Source organism: Mycetomoellerius zeteki, unplaced genomic scaffold, assembly GCF_001594055.1.
Source record: "Mycetomoellerius zeteki isolate Tzet28-1 unplaced genomic scaffold, Tzet1.0 scaffold179, whole genome shotgun sequence".
Lineage (NCBI taxonomy): Eukaryota > Metazoa > Arthropoda > Insecta > Hymenoptera > Formicidae > Mycetomoellerius > Mycetomoellerius zeteki.
Window position 1 is genome coordinate 760243 of NW_017256747.1, and position 20174 is coordinate 780416.

General features: G+C 31.1%; 2 protein-coding genes across 8 annotated transcripts in view; both read left to right on the top strand.

The window, feature by feature from the left end:
• The first annotated feature begins 418 nt into the window (after nt 1-418).
• LOC108721656 (Jumonji domain containing 5) lies at nt 419-3638 on the top strand. 5 transcript variants are annotated; one of them, XM_018446308.1, is made up of 9 exons: nt 419-436; nt 525-554; nt 1354-1485; nt 1826-1967; nt 2069-2252; nt 2444-2599; nt 2788-3005; nt 3081-3245; nt 3373-3638. In XM_018446308.1, the coding sequence occupies exons 3-9, from the start codon at nt 1355-1357 to the stop codon at nt 3628-3630; spliced, it is 1254 nt and encodes a 417-aa protein (XP_018301810.1). In that variant the 5' UTR covers nt 419-436; nt 525-554; nt 1354; the 3' UTR covers nt 3631-3638. The 5 variants fall into 5 exon arrangements, with proteins under 5 accessions (XP_018301810.1, XP_018301808.1, XP_018301811.1 ...); XM_018446306.1 differs by lacking the exon at nt 419-436 and adding an exon at nt 639-656 and having other exon boundaries at nt 536-554; XM_018446309.1 differs by lacking the exon at nt 419-436 and adding an exon at nt 639-656 and having other exon boundaries at nt 536-554; nt 2447-2599.
• Nucleotides 3639-5248: 1610 nt separating this feature from the next.
• LOC108721649 (ankyrin-2) overlaps nt 5249-20174 on the top strand; it is a 33369-nt gene continuing 18443 nt past the window's right edge. For 2 of the 3 annotated variants that reach the window (XM_018446293.1, XM_018446294.1), the window contains exons 1-13: nt 5249-5358; nt 11357-11458; nt 11798-11930; nt 12017-12180; nt 14376-14531; nt 14670-14798; nt 15079-15276; nt 15646-15942; nt 16463-16660; nt 17135-17281; nt 19234-19383; nt 19735-19875; nt 20017-20172. In XM_018446293.1, coding sequence (XP_018301795.1) covers nt 5317-5358; nt 11357-11458; nt 11798-11930; nt 12017-12180; nt 14376-14531; nt 14670-14798; nt 15079-15276; nt 15646-15942; nt 16463-16660; nt 17135-17281; nt 19234-19383; nt 19735-19875; nt 20017-20172 — 2013 coding nt within the window. In that variant the 5' untranslated portion in view covers nt 5249-5316. Of the gene's footprint in view, nt 5359-9691; nt 9867-11356; nt 11459-11797; nt 11931-12016; nt 12181-14375; nt 14532-14669; nt 14799-15078; nt 15277-15645; nt 15943-16462; nt 16661-17134; nt 17282-19233; nt 19384-19734; nt 19876-20016; nt 20173-20174 lie in introns of those variants that run through there. The other variant, XM_018446295.1, reaches the window with a different exon arrangement.

The window sequence follows — 20174 nt, forward strand, 5'->3', positions numbered from 1 at the left end:
TGTCATAAATATGTGTATTAAATACGTGTCTCCTAAAAAGTAGAGTAGCTTGCCCTCCTAAAATCTTAATAAAAATATACCCATTCGTCGCGTTTTCACTCAATCAGCGCTGATTGGTTGCTTCAATGACGCATTTTCTATTCCGCAGTCCTTTTCCGCACCGTAATTTCACCCTAAGAAATTGACCAATCACAGTCGAATGTGAGAAGAATAATCGACTGTGATTGGTCAATTTCTTACTCTTACTTCTTAAACCAAGCTTACATCGCATATTGTAGACGACGCCTGAGAAATAGATATTCGTCTGCATCGTGGTGTTTTCGCCAGTTTTTAATTGGCGTTAGCAATATAGGAGTATTACATATATGGGTGCAAGTCACAAATCAAAGAAAAAGGATAAGACTTTTCGTACAAAAAAGTACTAAAAGCATAAAAAGTAAAAAACTCATTTACAAAAACAAATCTCTATATAAATCTATAATTTAACTTATTTAGTCTACAATTTATTTTTTTTCTTTTTCTAGTTGATGAACTGACATATAATTTATAGTGAGGTTAGTAAGAATTATTATTAACATAATTTAATCCTTTGTAAATTTACTGTACATATATTAAGTATTTCATAATACTCTTTTCAGCTAACAAAACAAGAAGATGTACGTGAAATACTTTATCTTTGCTGTGTTTGCCTGTATATTGATACTTGCCAGAGCTTGTTATTTGATATTTATGAAAAGCACTAAATCTAAAGAAAAGTCTTGTTCAATTAAAACAATGATAATATTAGGATCTGGTGGACATACAGCTGAAATGTTGCGAATTGTCAAATACTTAAACATTAAGAATTATTCCCCTAGAGTGTATATTCATGCTCAGACAGATAAACTTAGTGCAGAAAAAGTTAGAGATCTTGAGAATGGCAATAAAGATTACAAAATTATGGAAATTTATAGAAGTCGTGAAGTTCGGCAGTCATACTTCACATCAATTTGGACCACTATATTTGCCACACTAAACTGTCTTCCAATTTTATGGAGAGAAAATCCAGAGCTTATTTTATGCAATGGCCCTGGCACCTGTGTACCTTTATGTGTCATAGCATTTTTGTTTAGGATTTTGTTTATTACAGAAAACGTTATTATATTCATAGAGAGTTTTTGTAGAGTTAAAACTTTCTCATTAACAGGAAAGATTTTGTATTATTTAGCTGATCATGTTATCGTGCGATGGGCATACTTAAGTAAACCTGTGTATAGCAGAAGTGTTTTTTTATAAGTAAAGACTTTTGATTATATCTTATAATAATGATTATATGTATAAAATAATAATTATATATATATATATAATTTACAGAATGACTCACAGTGATTCTATGATAACAGTTCCTTGGACATTATTAACAAAAGAATTGGAAAATATACCTATTGAAATAAAATTGCACTTGACACCTGTAATTAATGTGCTATGGACATCTGACAAACAATTGTAAATATTGAAAACTTATAAGCAATATTATTTTATATATATTTTTTAAATTGTTATATATTTACTATAAAAGCTTTATGCATATATTTTGTCAAATTAATTAGTTTGAGGTATTAATGTAATCTTACATTGTTTACAATCAATTTAATAGACAATACACAAAAGTGCATTTAAAAATTTACAATGTACAATAGTAATACTACTATTAAAGTAAAAATGTCATAGCTCTAAATGTCATAGATTGTTTATCTATTTATGATAGACTTATCATTCCAAACAACATGATATTCATAATATAAATATTCAACATATAATTAATTTAAGTTGTTTTCCTTATAAGAACTTCAGAAAAATGGATGAACACGTCAATAACAAGATTGGAAGCTTGTTTAGACCGTACATGGGAGGTATTGAATTCAGGCTACTGGAAAGATGTTCCAATAGAATACAGATATTGTTATTCTTTATGTGTTATTGTAAAGGTATAAAATATTGCATAATATATAATTCAACATTTATACTGCTTTTCACAAACTTTTACTGACATAAATTTTATTTAAAATTGCCTTTGATACATCTGTAGGCTGTATTATTAGAACTTCAGTGGCAAGTAAATGCTAAAAGTTATGCTGATGAAGAGAAGAAAAAGATTGTATTAAAAAATATTATTAATCAAATTGATAGAGGCATTCTATTAGGCGCACCTCTTCTCAGTATACCAAATTTATTGACAACTATTGCTACGAAGCTAAACAATTATTGTGCTGGTAAGAATATATTTATAAAAGTATTTTAATTATTAACTCACATAATAATAAATTATTATAATAATAAATTTGTAGTATTATATTGAATATATTTTTTTTATTATATTAAATTTTATATTAAATATAATTTATAGTTTTAAATTATTTAAGAATTATATTAAAATCGATTTTTATTTTTCAAATTTTATTAGAAGGATCTGATATTATAAATATGGAAGATATTTCAATTGATCATAAAGGGACTAACTATTTAATCTCTAACTATCCGGATAGATATTTTGAACAGCCTTCGATGCAAACATTTTACAATAAAATTTTTATGCCAAAGTTACCGGCTGTATTAACAGGTACATATGAAGCAAATATGTCTCTAATTGTAAGTCATATATTAACAAAATACTTGGTTTTATATTAATGTGATCTCTCTGTATCACAAAATTCTGAATTTTATTTACCCTGAATAATAAATATTTAGCAGTCGGACTATGTTTTAAACATTATAGAGAAAAATAAAATATTTTATGCATTTCACTAGATTGTATGAATCACTGGAAAGCACTAACGTTATGGAAAAATCCTAATTATTTGAATAAGATCGCGGGATCTCGGACAGTACCGATTGAAGTTGGATCTCGTTATACTGAAGAAGATTGGACACAGCATCTTGTCAATTTTTCTGAATTTTTACAAAAACATATTATTACAACTAATAGCGAAGTTGGTTATTTAGCACAACATCAATTGTTTGAACAGGTATTAATTCGCTGCATGCGACAAAATCTTATATTTAATGATATAAAAACATGATTTTAAATCAATCTCAATTAGATACCAGAGTTGAAAGAGGATTTCGAAGTGCCAGAATATTGTTGTTTTTCGGATAATGAGAAAAATGATGCAGAATCATCAGAAGTTGATATTAATGCCTGGTTTGGACCTGCTAATACAGTGTCGCCTTTGCACTTTGATCCGAAAAATAATTTACTTTCTCAAGTATATAGAAAGAGATTTACAATGAAATTATTTTAAATATTAAAATAAAATATTAAAAATTTGTTAAATTAACTGTATACTATATTTTGGATATTGTACTTAGTGTGTCATTGTTTTTATTTTTTAGGTATTCGGCTACAAAAGAGTTATTTTATATTCTCCAACTGAGACAGATAATTTGTATCCTTATGATACTAGATTACTTAACAATACTGCACAAGTAGATCCTGTGAGGCCAGATTATGACAAATGGCCAAATTTTCGTAAAGCTAGCGGCATGACGTTTTATTTAAAACCCGGAGAAATGTTGTATATCCCACCAAAATGGTGGCATCACGTAGCTGCCCTTACTCCAAGTTTTTCGATCAGTTTCTGGTGGAATTAATGTTTATTTCGTATAATATTATTTTGTGAAGTAATAATTTACAAATGGATTAAATTAAACTTTTCGTTATTAAAATTATTCAATTTTTATTTCAATAACACGGATTATGTAATCGACTCAATATACCTTTTATAAATTATTTCTTTATATTCTTGAATAGTCTAGAAAATTGCTGATTGTGTGTATTGTGCTATTTTAATAAATTTTGAGGATATATATGCTTTAATGTATATAAAGACCCGTATTCAGAACGCGCTTACAACGATGTTAGCGTGCTAACATGCTATACTTTACGTTACACATATTATAGAAATTCGGAGATAAAAGCGCGTTTTTATCGATAAAAGCGCGTTCTGAATACGGACTAAAATACTTAAAGTAACAAAGATATATAGGGTGACCCATTTCAAACGTAATGGGCGGAATATCTCAGAAAATATGAAAGATACGGAAAATGTTTCAGTTTTAAAAGTTTTACGGTCTAATGGGATACAAATATTAGTGAAATTAATTCTCGAAAATATTTTTTTAAGGTCATGTTGGGTCATATAAATATATCGACTGGATAAATTGACCTGTACATTTCTAGTAAACGAGACTAGATAAATGAAATGGAATTTTAATCTATTTGAATCTATCCACATACGTATTTTAGTAGCATTCATGGCTCATTTTCACTTAGATTCAATTAGATGGAAAACTTTTTTTAGATTCAATTGGATTAAAAACTCCTATTCATAAAATTTTAAATTAAGCAGTATTCACTTAAAGAATTGATATTTTTTTTAGATTGAAAGGCATAGAAATGTTCAATTCCTATGTGAATAAAAATGCATTGGGATTGAAAAGGAAATTCATTTCAACATTCGCGAATGCGTACTTCTAAAAATCTGAATTCATTTCACTCTATTCTTATTTACTGGATTGTTAACGTCATGATTGTAAACAATATTAAAAAGGTTTTAACCGTCAGTGAAATATTTATCGCAAAATAACGATTCAAAAATTAACAAAAACCTAAGCAAGCTTTCTCCTAACGAAAACTATTGGCACGTTTAAATGAACATAACATTTTGAACATTTTTTGCAATAATCAAAAAAATTTGTTTCAAACTTATAATTTAACTTCTTTTAATCCCGACAGTTGAATTTTCGAAGAAATACTTTAGTACAAAAATATTCAGCTGAGTACGATCGATAAAATGATTACAAATCTCTTTCGATTAAAAAAACTTTTATTGATAGTAAAAAAACAAAGAACATTTAAGGTTACAAGGTTATCAAAGTATGTCTTCCTACTTATCCTACAATTTTGATAATAGGTGTCCCCTATTTCTACCGTTTCGAAAAAAATGTGAACTATCTGGTGAACGTCTGATAAACTTACCCTGTATACATAATGCACACACACACACATGCACGCAGTAAAAAAATATATCTATATGTGGCTTTCAATATGCTAAAATCAAACATTATATTCGTAAATTTGCGTGATTGTTAATTTGTTAGCTTTGGATATTAACATAAAATGCGATTACTTAACAAAGGCACGACATATAGGAGTTTAACAAAAATAACATATAGAACTCTATTAATATCCGGCAGTCTACGTCTTTAGCATGGTGCTTACACAGCGTGCATATACGTAGAGTTTGTCAAAGAGAATATACAGTTTATTATTTAGTAATGACGAGAGAAGACGCATTCCCACCGATTATTAAGCTCCAGGTAAAGACGTGTATTAATTAATATTTGTTGTTCTTGTAATATCTTCCATTTTTTTTCAAAATCCCTGTTGTGTATATGAAAAATTTTTAAATCAAGCATTTTATATAACAATTCCTTATACTTTTAAGATCTCTAAACATATGTTGCTGACATTAATAAACATATATGTTTGGTAATAATTATTAATGATTATTTTTTTAATGATTTTTTTCAAGTATGTCCATATATTGTACAATAACTACATTGATAACAGGTAAGATTAACTTTCATTTTTATAAAAAATACGTGGATCAACAGCGTAAAATAAATAAATAAATATCATATGATCGAATCAGCTGACATTTCGCTATCGAGCTTCACTCGTGGCGATTATTGGATACTGCCCAGAAAGCGATAGCTCGACACTATTTTTAGAAATAATTTGTCATAGTATTCCGAAACGTTATTTATGTGTGCTTGAAAAAGTAATTGTCTATTCTATGTCAACATTTTTGCAACTATAACTTCACTTAATTTAATAAAATCATTATTTATTGTTCTTTTCAATGCTTGCTGTTTTTCGAGAGAATTAAAAGTTGTTTGTGTTCCACGCGTTTCACGCAAGTCAAATATAACAAGGCAGTTTTCAAAATAAGGGCTATACGTACGTACAAGTATGTTTTATTGTAGTTTCGCGTTTTCATTTTTTTTGTAAGTAATAATAATTCTAATTTTTAAAGTTATAAATAATAATGTTCAGTTAATTAACTGCCAACTCAGCTAAATTATGCTGCATAATAAATTTGTTATTATATATATAAAATAATAATATTTATATGTATTATATATGTTAATAAAATTTATAATACCTATATTCTCATATATACCCGCAATAAATAGCACATGACGAATATAATTTAAATCTTATAATTGACAGCAATTCTAGAATTATTGTTAACAATATATATATATATGTATAGAAAATAAATTTCTGGACGCGATAATAATGAGCTGAACCTCTATATGTATCCTTGAAATCTCACAGCCGATTGGTGTGCAAGAGAATTAAGGGTACGAGAAGTGTAGCAGCATGCGCCTGGAGTCGGGGGGTCGCGGCCTTGGATGAAGTCACGCGAGTGCAAGGTTGTATCGAGAGATGTACTATGTGACGGGGTGACGTGCATACCTACATAAGTTGTTCTTTCTACTTGCGGCCACACAAACTCGGCTGTAAAGATTTTATTGATCGCAATGTACAACGACATGCTGCTTATTTTTCTTGAGATTTAGGACGTTGACGTTACAATTTACCGAAATGACGCTAAAATTGTTTTTTAAAATATTAACGTGTTTTTGCAAGTACACAACGAAAAGTTATTATAATTTTGCGTTGACATAATTGCGAGATATATAATTATTATTTTAGATAATTATTTGGCATTAATTAATATTAATTGGCTATATCTATATTATTAAAATCAATAATATATGTATATATATTAATTATACTTTTATTCTTTTTTGCAAACGTTGAAGAGAAAAGAAAATAAAGAGAAAGTAATTTAAAAATTTATTAATTTTTATAATCACAATATAAAGTTAATGGAATATTGTTCCTTAATTTATTATTTAAATTTATATTACACTATATAGAATCGCTATTTTTGAAATATTAATAACAAGATAGTGAATTACAAATACATTTTAATTTAATAAATAAAGAAACTTTTTAGTATAACATTATTTATCTTTCTTCCTTTTCTCTCCACGTTGGAAGAGAAAAAGAGAAAAGATGAACCGTGCAAGAAGTTCAGTTAAAAAGAACAGGCGTAATGGCAAAGACTAGGAAAAAAGCGCGGTTCTCATTTGACTGTATATTTAAAATTATTGTTATAACGTTTGGTTCCATTTTTTATGCATTAAACTCTTGTTTTCTGTTTTTGCAGTTCCAAATATTATCACACATCGGGGTTGAGAAAAGATAATGTTTTTTTAAAAGGACAAAACATTGTGTTTATTCAAAACATGTTTTTAATGCTTCATACATGCTCTAAGTTTATTCTACAATGTGCTTTTTGTTTCTTATTTCTTGCTTTTTATCTCTTGTCTTTTTCCCCCTTTGAGATACCGTTTTAACGACAATTGTATTTCTTGCTAATGTTTCTTGTTTTTTTTTTCCGAAATTCGTTAACTTTTATCTCGACAGAAAATAAAAAATCAGATAAGAAGCAAAAAGACAAAATGTAAAAAATAGCAAAAAAACAAGAAACAGAAAACAAAAAACACATTGTAGAATAGACTTAAATAGTAGTATTATAAAAAACATGCATAAAACATGCTAAAAACATTGATTAAGCATGTTTTAAACAGTTCAAAACATAATTTTTACTAATCCTGTTGCACATATCGTGCAAAAAGAAGATAAAATTTTTAAAGAAAAAATTACAAAACACAAGAGTTTAAAGGAATCCTAAAGTCGTTTGTTTTACCGATTTAATAGGACTTACACACATACGATTTACGTGTCATTGACACATCGTTGCACACTACTTACATCAATATCGTATGCATACATACGTACCAATTTTCTAACTAACTTGTTTTTCATATTAAGTATCTAAACTTAATTCTAAGAATTCAACATTATTGCTTGTTCATGTAATCTCTAGTCCAAATCATGATTTTACAAGTATGAAGTATAAAACTTGTATATAAAGTAAATATTATTATGAGTCGACATCGGAAGTCGGTAACAAAACTTTTCCAACCTTGTTTTTGTTTTTGACAAAGTCCATCCTATAAAGTCGATCGGTTTGTACTATATCGTTTATACTTTAATTATGGAAAAGGATTTTGAAATATATATATATATATATATAAAAGGGCAGTTAAAAAAATACTTATTTAAAAAATAATTGGTAGGACGAATTTAAAATTTCCCCTTAAGAAGATATTTCGCATTGAGTAGCAATTCATTCTCGGTTCAATCTTAAACACATTCAGCTAGATGTTTTTATATTCGCCAACTCTGAAAGTAGAATAGCTCCGAGCATGGATATAATGTTTCCACGTGGCGGCTCGAATACGAAATGCATCACTTGCAATCTCGACAACCCCTTATATCTTGCGCATGCGAGGGTGCGCGCTATCATTGCCGGTATGGTTTCTTTCCTGTAAAAACTGTTTTCCATCTTCCCCGTCGGTAATCCAAATTCGATGGTGATTCTACAACGGACACATATTGCACCCTTATACGCCTCTATCACACACGAATACATCAAATCGGGGGAAAAGGTCGGGTGCAGCGACAGGATAAAATGAGAAATATGAAAAGGGATGAGAGGAGGCTTATTGTGTTTCAAAGTAAAATGATTAAAGAACAAAAAGTGAAATACATTGATAAATTCTATTATTCCGATTTCTATCGAAGGAAGATTGGACAATTTATTTTACAAAAAGCAGACAAATTGAACGAGTTTTTTTTGTGCTCCTCCACTCCATGAATATTTTTCTATCAGTCCAATAACTTAAATAAATTTTTAATTTTTTTACAAATCTTATTTAATATATTTTATAAAATTTTATAAAATTTAAGAAATATATATAGTTATCAAAAGTATATACAATATAATAAATGATTTATTAAGACCGTATATGTGAATACACAAGTGAGAGTTTAATGCCTATAACGATCGAAAATGGATCTTAAATGCTTTAAATAATTTCTATGTGAATTTATATACTAAATATGTAATCATTTAAACTGCGCGTCGAATTAATTTTTCGGATTTATAAACGCAATTAAACTACTATAGTAATATCATAAATTAAATTGACAAATAATTTAATAATTTGATGCTCAATCAGGCATCCTATTAAAAAGATGTTAACGTACTGAAAAAAATATATATTTTAAAAATATAGGAACTGAAAGATACTATCTTTTAAAATATTCGTATAAAGTATCATGTACACGTTATTATAGTTAAGCAATTCAAAGTGCTGATTTGTCAAGGTTCCAAAAGTAGTAACAAAAGGAACAAAAGGAAAGGTAGGGGAAGATAAAAAGTAAAATAGATTTTTGCTGTTAAAACAGCGGTACAATGCAGTGTGGCGGAGTAAGAGAGAAAGCGGGAACAACGCGAGAGTCATAGAAGGGCGCAAGAGGGATCGGTGACGGGAAGACGGACGACGCATGTGCCTCTCATGGAGGGTGCGAGTGAACCGGCAACCACCCCCCGGTGCAATCCACCCCCGTGGTGTTCCCTCTATATGCGAGATCGTTGTCGCTCGATTCTGCGCCGTAGTGTGTTTCGCGCAGGGCGGCTCCTACCGCCTGACGCTTTCTTCCTGGCGTTATCGTGCGCACCCCCGAGGGATGTGTGCACAAATGGTGGTGTAACGTGCGCGGTCGGTGTAAAAGGAGAGACAAGCGTCTCTTGCGTGCGTGCGTACGGTCGACGTCGGGCTCCGAACAGTCGAGAAGCACCCAGCCATTAGTCGCAATGGTCACCGACAATACCAGTCAGGTACGGTGTCCAACAGAAGCGGTATAGCGGTTCGGAGCCGGCACTCGCATTCTCTCTTTCTCTCTTTCTCCTTCTCTTTCGTGCATGCACCCTCTTTCTCGTCCACTCCGAATTGACCGATCGAAGGAGACGATGAGCGGTGGAATTTTCGAGCACCCTTCTAATTCTCAGCTCTAAAATTAGGCGCAAGATCCACCGTTCTTCGAGGCATTCGCGATACCATGATTCACAAGCATCAGAAAATAATATCTATATTTCTATCTCTGTAGTTACATCAGAAATGCAATAGCCGGTCGGAGATTGTTAATGCGTTTAATATTTTGGACAGAGATCTAAAATTATTATTCCTGGTCGTGTTTAAAAGAGAAGAAATATGTCTTATAATAGCTGTATTACGTTTTTATTATCAGAAAAATTATTCTCTCATACAAGAAAGCCATAGAAAGAATAGCCATATAAGAACTGAACTCGTTAAATTATATAAAAAATTATACCAATTTTCAATTATAATTTTATTATAGTAATAGAATATCACGTGGACAATAAAATTTTCCCGAGAGCTAATAGAAAGAATATAAAAGAAGGATGGGCGATACGCGAAATAAACCGGATGAGAGGCGTTCAGGCGCGATAGCCGGCAAATATAACAGCGTATCGATATCAAAGAGGTTTGCAGCCGTAGCGATCGTGATCAAAAAGCTGCAAAAACGCGCGATTTGTATTATACCTAGACGTGGTGTAGAAGCCGGTAAGAATTACCAGTCAAAGGTCAGGGTGACGGAGTATAGCACACGCGCACGCACGAATACGTTGACGCGGTGCAGACCACCTGGCCGACATGGTTCCTTATCGCGATGATTCACAGCGGGAAATGCAGACAGAGGGGCGGAATATATATACATAAAATTCTTGTTCCTGGAAACAAGAAAATCACGAATTAATTAACTTTAAACTGTAAATGACGCTTTATATTATTGATTTTCCAATTTTCTGTAAGTTAATTATCTTGAATTAAATTTGCTTTTATTTTCTACATTCTATAGATTGATTTTTGATTAATCTTACAATTACGGGTTTTTCTTTAAATTTTTTTGTACGTTTATATTCTTTAAATGTAAGTCTTGAAAAGTTTTAAAGCTATTTACAAGGAAAGAATGAGTTTTTGTAAATATATGTGACATACTTGTAGTTCTGTGCATTGCTTATTTGGAGTGTACCAACAAATATGCTATAACGTTGATTAATAAAAAGGACAATAACGATGTGCACGAAGTGTTAAACATGTGAGGGTAAAAGAAAAAGGACAGGGTTACATCACCGTTACAAACTGGGTTACTTGTGTACATATCTATATAAATAACCATATTACGCATCTTTATCTTTTATTATACTTTATCGCTGACCCTCCATCTTTCATGTCATTTTTTCTACATATACTTCTAAATGTTTCGCTTTTACAGTCGTTTACAGAATAAAATATTTGTATCTAGGCTGATGACACGACAGCATTTCTTCGCGCTGCTCGATCCGGCAACCTCGAGAAAGTGGTCGAATTTCTCGACACCGATTTAGATATTAATACAGCCAACTTGGTAAGTGTTAAATTTAAAATGTCAAATTATTTATTAAACTTTGTCAATTTTGTGTAATTTAATTTCAATATTATTTCAAACAATTAAATTTAACAATGATTATTAATTTTTATAAACTTTAAAACTTTTCAAGACTTACATTTAAAGAATATAAACGTACAAAAAAATTTAAAGAAAAACCCGTAATTGTAAAATAAAAGTTTATTATTTAATTTAAATTTATACTTATTTTATTTTTATTATATATTTAACTTTTAATTAAATAAAATAATTAAATTTGATCAAAATATTTGATCAAATTATTACAATAATGGTAAATTAATTTGTGTTTTATTACAGAACGGTTTAAATGCCTTGCATTTAGCTTCGAAGGATGGCCACGTCGAAATAGTTACCGAATTATTAAAAAGGGGCGCAAAAGTTGATGCGGCAACAAAGAAAGGAAATACCGCGTTACACATAGCTTCGTTAGGTGAAATACAATAATTCCCATTACATGAACACATATATTATCATAATTGTAAATTTTATACATAATTTTGCTCTTTCGATTTCCAGCTGGCCAATCTGAAATAGTCAATATACTTATTCAATATGGTGCCGCGGTTAATATCCAGTCGCAAAATGGATTCACTCCTTTATACATGGCTGCGCAGGAGAATCACGATCAGGTCGTCAAGCTCTTGCTCGGCAATGGAGCGAATCAAAGTCTCGCGACTGAGGTAAGCTTGATCTAAATTCTCGAAATAGATTACTTAATTATAGATTTCTGCTATTGTAACTTTAGTAAGTTTAATTCTTAAATCATTTATTTTTTTTCATTTATTTAATAGTAGCGAAGAGAATTTGAGCTTTTTCAAATTTTTAATACTTTATTGATAAATTATTGATAAATATTTAAAAAATAAAGGGCTATGAGGTAAAGTTAGATGTTAACTGCTAATATTTAATAAATCATCTAATTCAAATACAGAACAAACGTTTCAATCTACCACTAGATCATCTTAAATGTTAATAAACAATAAAATACAACTAAATTTTCAATATATGTCGCAATAAGAACAATCGTTAAAATCTTGAATATTAATATATATGGAAAAGGTCACTTAAATTCATCAAAATTAAATCGAGGTGGTCTATATAAAGTCTTAAAATGCTCGCATGAAATGTTAGAGATCCGAATTCGACTTCCAGGTAATTTTTTTGCAATAAATAAATTTATTTTTATAGATTTCCAGCATATCAAGACCTCTTTAATAGATGCCTATTGAGCATCAAATTTAATTGTTATTACAGTATTACTACAGTAGTTCTGTTGCGTCTTAAAAAATCCGGAAAAATTTCGCTGATTTTGCAGTTCAAATGGTTACAAATATAGTATATAGTATGTGTATTAGATTGACAAGAAAAAAAAATTTTTTTTAATCGACCTTTCAGCTCAAAAGCTTCCATTTCATGCCAAAAGAAAACACTCTTAAACTTTTATTTAAAAATATTTAGAGGTCGCTAGCGAACGATTCTTAAATCAAAATTTCGATTTTCCTTAATATATGTTTGATTTGATGCAAAAATAACTTAATTCGGATTTTAAGTGTGATACTGTATATGTTTTTTTTGGTCGCTGAACACGATGTAATAATTTATTTAACCCTACGATATACGCCTCAAGAAATACAGCCCAATTAATGTGAAAAAATGATCAAATTTCGAGTTCAAGATCGATTTTAGCAAAGTTCCAAACGTTCAAATGGATTGTTACTTCCCTCAAATTGTAGGTCTGTTCACCCAGAACAAGATTCAGTTGGAATTTTCTCAGTTGCATTTAAAAGTTGCATTTAACCTCTTACAAGGCCTTTAAAAGTTGCATTTAATTGGATTAAGGATAGAAAAAATGTTTCTACAAGTTCTAAAGTATATCGCTTTGGTTTTGATCCTTAAATAAAATACCTCAATTTGACGATAAAAAGCTCTTTATTAAAAAGTGAAATGAGTACATAATACAAAAAAATATCATTTAACTGATTGAAATAAACTACATATTATGTAGTATATTTTTTTATTATGTATTCATTTTATTTTCTAATAAAGAGTTTTTTTATTGTCAAATTGAGCCATTTGATTTGAGGATGTCAAACCACAAAGCGATATATTTTAGAACTTGTAAAAAAATTTTTTCTGTCCATAAAAACGTTTTATAACCCAATTAAATGCAACTTTTAAAGGCCTTGTAAGAGGTCCCGGAAAAATTCCAACTGGATCTTGTGGGTGAACAGACTTATAATTTGAAGAGTAACGACCCATTTGAACTCTTGAAACTTTGCTAAAATCGATTTTAAACTTCAAATTTGGTCATTTTTTTCACATTTATCGGGCTGTATTTCTTAAGGCATATATCGTAGAGCTAAATGAATTATTACATCGTGTTCAGTGACCAAAAAAAAACATACAGCACATTTAAAATCCGGATTAAGCCATTTTTGCATCAAATGACACATGTATTAAGGAAAATTGAAACTTTGATTTAAAAATCGTTCACTAGCGACCTCTAAATCTTAATATTTTTTAATACAAATTTAGGGGTGTTTTTTTGGCATAGAATGGAAGCTTTTGAACTGAGAGACCGATTAAAAGAAAATTTTTTTTTCCTTGTCAATCTAATATGTATGTACACTTATAGTATATACAAATTCGCATAAAATTATTTATAGCATTAAAGATCTAGTTTTAATCCAGTTATAGGCTTTTATCCTCTATTGATTATTTTCACATGTACGATCCAATAAGATTTTTATTGTTTATAAAAAAAATCATGTTTTTTAAAACTTATAGTTTTAACTAGTTCAGTAATCTTGGACTAGACTGTGTGTTTTGGTTAGACCCTTTTATTAAAAATTAAAATTATTTTGATGTTTTTCAGGATGGTTTCACACCGCTTGCTGTTGCGATGCAGCAAGGACACGATAAGGTAGTCAGTGTACTCTTGGAGAACGATTCGAAAGGCAAAGTCAGACTGCCGGCACTTCATATCGCTGCGAAGAAAGACGATTGCAAAGCAGCTGACTTGCTTTTACAAGTAAGCCTAAAACGGATCTCTCGTATATCAAACGAAAATTAATTAATAATATTAAATTAATGATATTAAAAATTAATTAAATTGAAAACAATTAAGTAAATTGAAATATTACATCACTGAAACGATTGAATGTTACAGAACGACCATAAGCCCGATGTGACGTCGAAGAGTGGCTTCACCCCTCTTCACATCGCCGCTCATTATGGAAACGAAGAAATAGCACGGTTATTAATAAAACGAGGAGCAGATGTAAATTATTTAGCTAAGGTAAGGTTTTTTATTTTGACAAAAATAATTCTATAACACAGTTTAAAAAGAATTTCAGATTCAAATTGTTGAAATCGAAGATATAACGTGTATTCTAAGATTATATAGAATTGTAATCTAAAATATAACATTATACGTTTTCAATATTACATATAATAATAAATATAATACATATTTTGTGTCTCTCTCTCTCAGAAATAGCAATAGTTTTGATTTTTTAAATGATTTTAAAATTAATATTATAATTTAGTAGTTTTTGAACATAATGTATTTTCTTCAGCATAATATAAGCCCGCTACATGTTGCGGCAAAGTGGGGCAAAAACAATATGGTTAAGATATTGTTGGAGAACTCTGCACAAATCGACGCCAAGACCAGAGACGGTTTAACTCCGCTACATTGCGCGGCGCGATCGGGACATGAACAGGTTATCAGCACGCTTCTTGAAAATTCAGCGCCAATTAGCGCGCGTACTAAGGTATATTCTAACAAATGTTCCATTAAATTTGCTTTGATAAGTTTTCTCTCGTATTTTCTTTTTGTATTAGTTTGAAAATTTAATATAATTTTTCTCACATTTCTTCTTTGTTATTTTTAACATTTTTACGATGGATATAATAATAATTATAATAGAAAATGAAAATTAAAATTAAAAAATAAGATTTTAAGATTAAGATTGCACTTATCTCCAAAGTTGTGGCGCTAAAAATCTTTAATTACCAAGATATTTTAATTCTTTTTGTAATTTACAGATCAAGTTTACTGTTTAGATTGTACGTACATATATGTATAGGATATTTTAGGATCTGTTATTTTGTCTTAAATTAAAAATTATTTTTTTTTATAGAATGGGCTTGCACCGTTACATATGGCGTCTCAAGGAGATCATGTGGACGCTGCAAGAGTGCTGTTGTACCATCGGGCGCCAGTAGACGAAGTGACCATCGACTATTTGACTTCGCTTCACGTTGCCGCACACTGCGGTCATGTTAGAGTCGCTAAGTTGCTACTTGATCGTAAAGCCGATCCGAACGCTCGAGCTCTCAACGGCTTCACGCCACTCCATATCGCTTGCAAGAAAAACCGCATCAAAGTGGTAGAACTCCTGTTGAAGCACGGTGCATCTATTGAATCGACCACGGAGGTAACGCAACACATTTCTTCATTCGCACTTTCAAGCATCTCGCAATCATGTTTTCATAAATGTCTATTCGCAACTGTAAATCACAAATGTTTTCACACAGTATCAGTAGCAACGTTCGATGGAATATTACGAAGCCAAATTGTGATATCGATCGCATTTGTACAGAAATGATCGTTTTAATACGCGAACATATATTCGGTAATTCGAGTAAAAAGTCACATTAATAATTTACGTTCTTAAAAAGAATCTTCATCCATCCTTTTGTGCCTTGCAAAAATAAAATTGATCGATAAATCTCAAAGACTGGTTAAAGGGTCGTGCGTTTAATAATAAAACTAACAAAATTAATCGACGTATAGTCTTCTTTTATCACGATCATTTTTATGTATTTATTCTTCGTCATTTTTTGAGACATTGATTGCTGAAACGATAACGACAACGATAAAGACAATCGATGGAATTAATTCTGGAGTCATATCGAGAATTCGAAATATTAACAGACAATACATGTGTTTTGCAGTCCGGACTGACTCCATTACATGTGGCCAGTTTTATGGGGTGTATGAATATCGTGATATTCCTACTGCAGCATGAAGCCAATCCTGACGTGCCAACTGTTAGGGGTGAAACACCCCTACATCTGGCAGCCAGAGCTAATCAAACAGACATTATTCGAATTTTACTAAGAAATGGTGCCAAAGTCGATGCTCGTGCAAGGGTAAGTAGAGCGTGTTGCATTTCGAAACTGATTCCGACCCCCTTTTCGCCGCTTTCTTAACCTTCAGCCAATGAATCTGCTTATTTAACTTAATGACAGCGAACCTCTCCTAAAGACTATAATCTAGAAAGTCATATACATACAAATGATCACTCATACGCACCCCTTTATACAAAAGCATGAGCCATTAACCAGTCTCATATACCGAAATTCAAATTTATCTTTTCTTACTGGCGATATATGTAATTGAAGTGTGTGATCTTCCAATTGCAAGTAAGACAAATCTGTTGTGTTTTTCACGCTTTCTTTTTCAATCGCTTAAAATTTTTAGGCACGATGATACAAACACATGATGTAACTCGAAATTTTTCTAATCATGAGCCTCATCGTAATCACCTTCACGCTTCCACCTTATTGCTTCGCGAAAAACGAAGCCGTTGTATTTTCTAATACCATCTCGTCGTTATTTTATAGGAACAGCAAACACCGCTTCATATAGCATCTCGATTAGGAAATATCGATATTGTTATGCTGTTGCTGCAGCACGGCGCGGCCGTGGACACTGCTACGAAAGATATGTACACGGCACTTCATATTGCAGCGAAGGAGGGTCAAGAAGAGGTAATGTACAATGAGTGCGTGCAAATAGCGGATTACATTGCTACGCAAAATAAAAATTATCTGTTCTGGACCCGGCAACGCGAGTACCTCATTTAGGATGGAGAGAGCCGCTGCAGATATGTTTGTCGTTATCGTTATTATCTCTATGCACATCGTTCGCATCGTTGGTTCATATCTCGCACATATTCTGTTTTACACCTTCTATTAATGTAATTTTGTTTACGTTGATTATACATTTTATGTTACATTTATCCATCATTGTATTCGTTATGTAATAAACTTTTTCGTTACGTTGTTTATTCTTTATGTTACCTTATTTCTTCATTTTTATGCATACCCGTGTACCTAATTTGATTTATACTTCTTAAATTATGTTCTGAAAATTCATTCCGTTTATCTTATCGCTGCTTCTCTCCTTTTATCCCCCATGTATTTTTATTATCAAAATAATCTCTTTACAACACGAAGGTAGATTGGACGTAATTTCACCCCGTGACATTTGGCAATTACTTCATTCCTCCAAGGTTTAATATTGATTGTCAAGCGTTACGTCAAACTACATATATCTAAGTTCCCCTTATATTTGTGCGGGCCTTATAAATATTTTACTAACGCTTACGTAGAGTTTATACGAATGTGAATGTGATTAAAGTCATTAAACAAACATATTAATCTAATTCCAATAGTTCTAATTTATATTAATAGAATTCATCATTATTTTCGTAACTACGTCATGTCGCTCGAACACAGGAATATATTGATTTTTAATTAATTCTTCATTTCTAATGAATATCTTTCTTAAGAGAGCTAACCTAAATTTTTGAAATTTAATACTTAATATTATTTCAAATTTAACTCTGTACATGTAATACAACAGAAAACTTATTTCTTATGAATAAGATACTTATATATAGTCTCTTTCAAAAAAGCTGAAAGAAAATTACTTATTATCCACGGTGTCCCAGATTTACGGGGTCACCTCTCGTGAGCAGGTAGAGCGGACTAAATTGAGTAAAAAAATTATCTATCATTTTGCAATTTCACAATAGTTAACGGATTAATTTCTAAAGATCGCCGAATAAATGCGTATTTACTCAGCCTATCACCAAATACAAGTGCACGGTGCGTTACGTCTGTCCATTAGAGATGCACATTTGGCCCTCAGCAACATCGAGAACAATCGCGAGAATCGGCCCTCTACTTTTGCTCCAATTGACGCCGTGTTCTAATAGAGAACGGCGTCAATTGGTAAAGCAAAAGTAGAGAAGCAGATTCTCGATGTTGCCGAGGGCTAAATGTGCATCTCTAGTGGAAATGTTCATCACTGCAGTGTCCAGCGCAGGTTTTTTTCGCTGATTTTTTCGCTGATTTCGCTGATGAAGTCATTGCCAAAGCCTTGTAGTAAACAACTTCCCTCATGCCTAGCAACCTATGAGCGATTTCATGATGTAAAAAAAAAGGGTATAACATTGCACATAATAGAGATAACAATACTGGAAATAACTAATCCAATTTGACCAGAAATGCATTTTTCTGCGTATAATAGCGCTAGTATGCTGGAACAGCCAATCTTTGACTAGAAATTCACTCTTCCACTGCGATTCCACGGGAATAGTACATCTTTTTTTTACGGATGGTCTTATCTTGTTGCGCGCTTGTATATCTGGCGATAGGCTTTGCTATTTAGCAATTTTTAGAAATTAATATCTATAAATATTGCAAAAAGTGCAAAATAGTATAGGACTTTTCGATTTAGTTTAATTCGCTCTATTTGCTCACGAGAAGCGATCCTATAGGTCCGAGACACCCTGTATATTTAAAAATAATAAGACATTTTTTTTAATAATTAAAAGAAAAGTCTGCTTTGTTTTGTATTACAAAAGTGTTATAATTAAAAACTAAGATAGGTCTAAAAAATATTTTTATAACACAAGAAATTTTCTGACAAACAGGTGGCGGCCATTCTCGTGGAGAATAATGCTTCTCTCAAGGCTACAACGAAAAATGGCTTTACACCTTTACATATCGCGGCTAAATATGGAAATATGAATGTTGCAAATATACTCTTGCAAAAAGAAAGCAAACTCGATGTCCAAGGAAAGGTTTGTGTATTACGTAACGTAAATTGAATTGTGTAAAAAAGTACACTCAGATATCTAGGCGCAAAAGAAAAAAAACAGAATATTCTCTATTTTATACAATAATTTTAGTTTTTTATTATTTTTTTTACTATATCAGTAAATGTTATTTTTTTTAGAACTATTAATAAACTTTTTGAGCAAAAAATTTAAGATAATGGATTTCTGAAAAAGTTGAAGATAATATTGTTGTTTTTAAATTTCACTTAAAAATCTGAGTTTTTTCTATACAATTATTATATTGTATAAATTTAAATTATATTTTGATTTTCATGCAATTTTATTGAGTTGCAAAACGTATGCTTGACGTTTCAGAACGATATTACGCCTTTGCACTTGGCATGTCACTATGATCATCCAAACGTTGCGACTCTCCTATTAGAAAAAGGAGCATCGCCTCATCTTGCATCGCAAAATGGACATACTCCTCTACATATCGCTGCTCGCAAAAACCAGGTAAACTTATCTCAAAACTACGACAAATTTTTTAAATAACCTTGAAATGTTTTCTCTGATGCATAAATGTTTAAGTTACTTTGATGTTTATTATTGTTGCCACTAATTATTTTGTGAAAACGATCTCTTTCATGCGGCTAGATGGACATAGCTTCTACTCTCTTAGAAAAAGGGGCGAATGCAAATGCGGAATCCAAAGCGGGTTTCACCCCGTTGCATCTGAGTTCACAAAAAGGACATTATGATATGACAAATTTGTTAATTGAGCATGGTGCCAATCCCAATCACAAAGCCAAGGT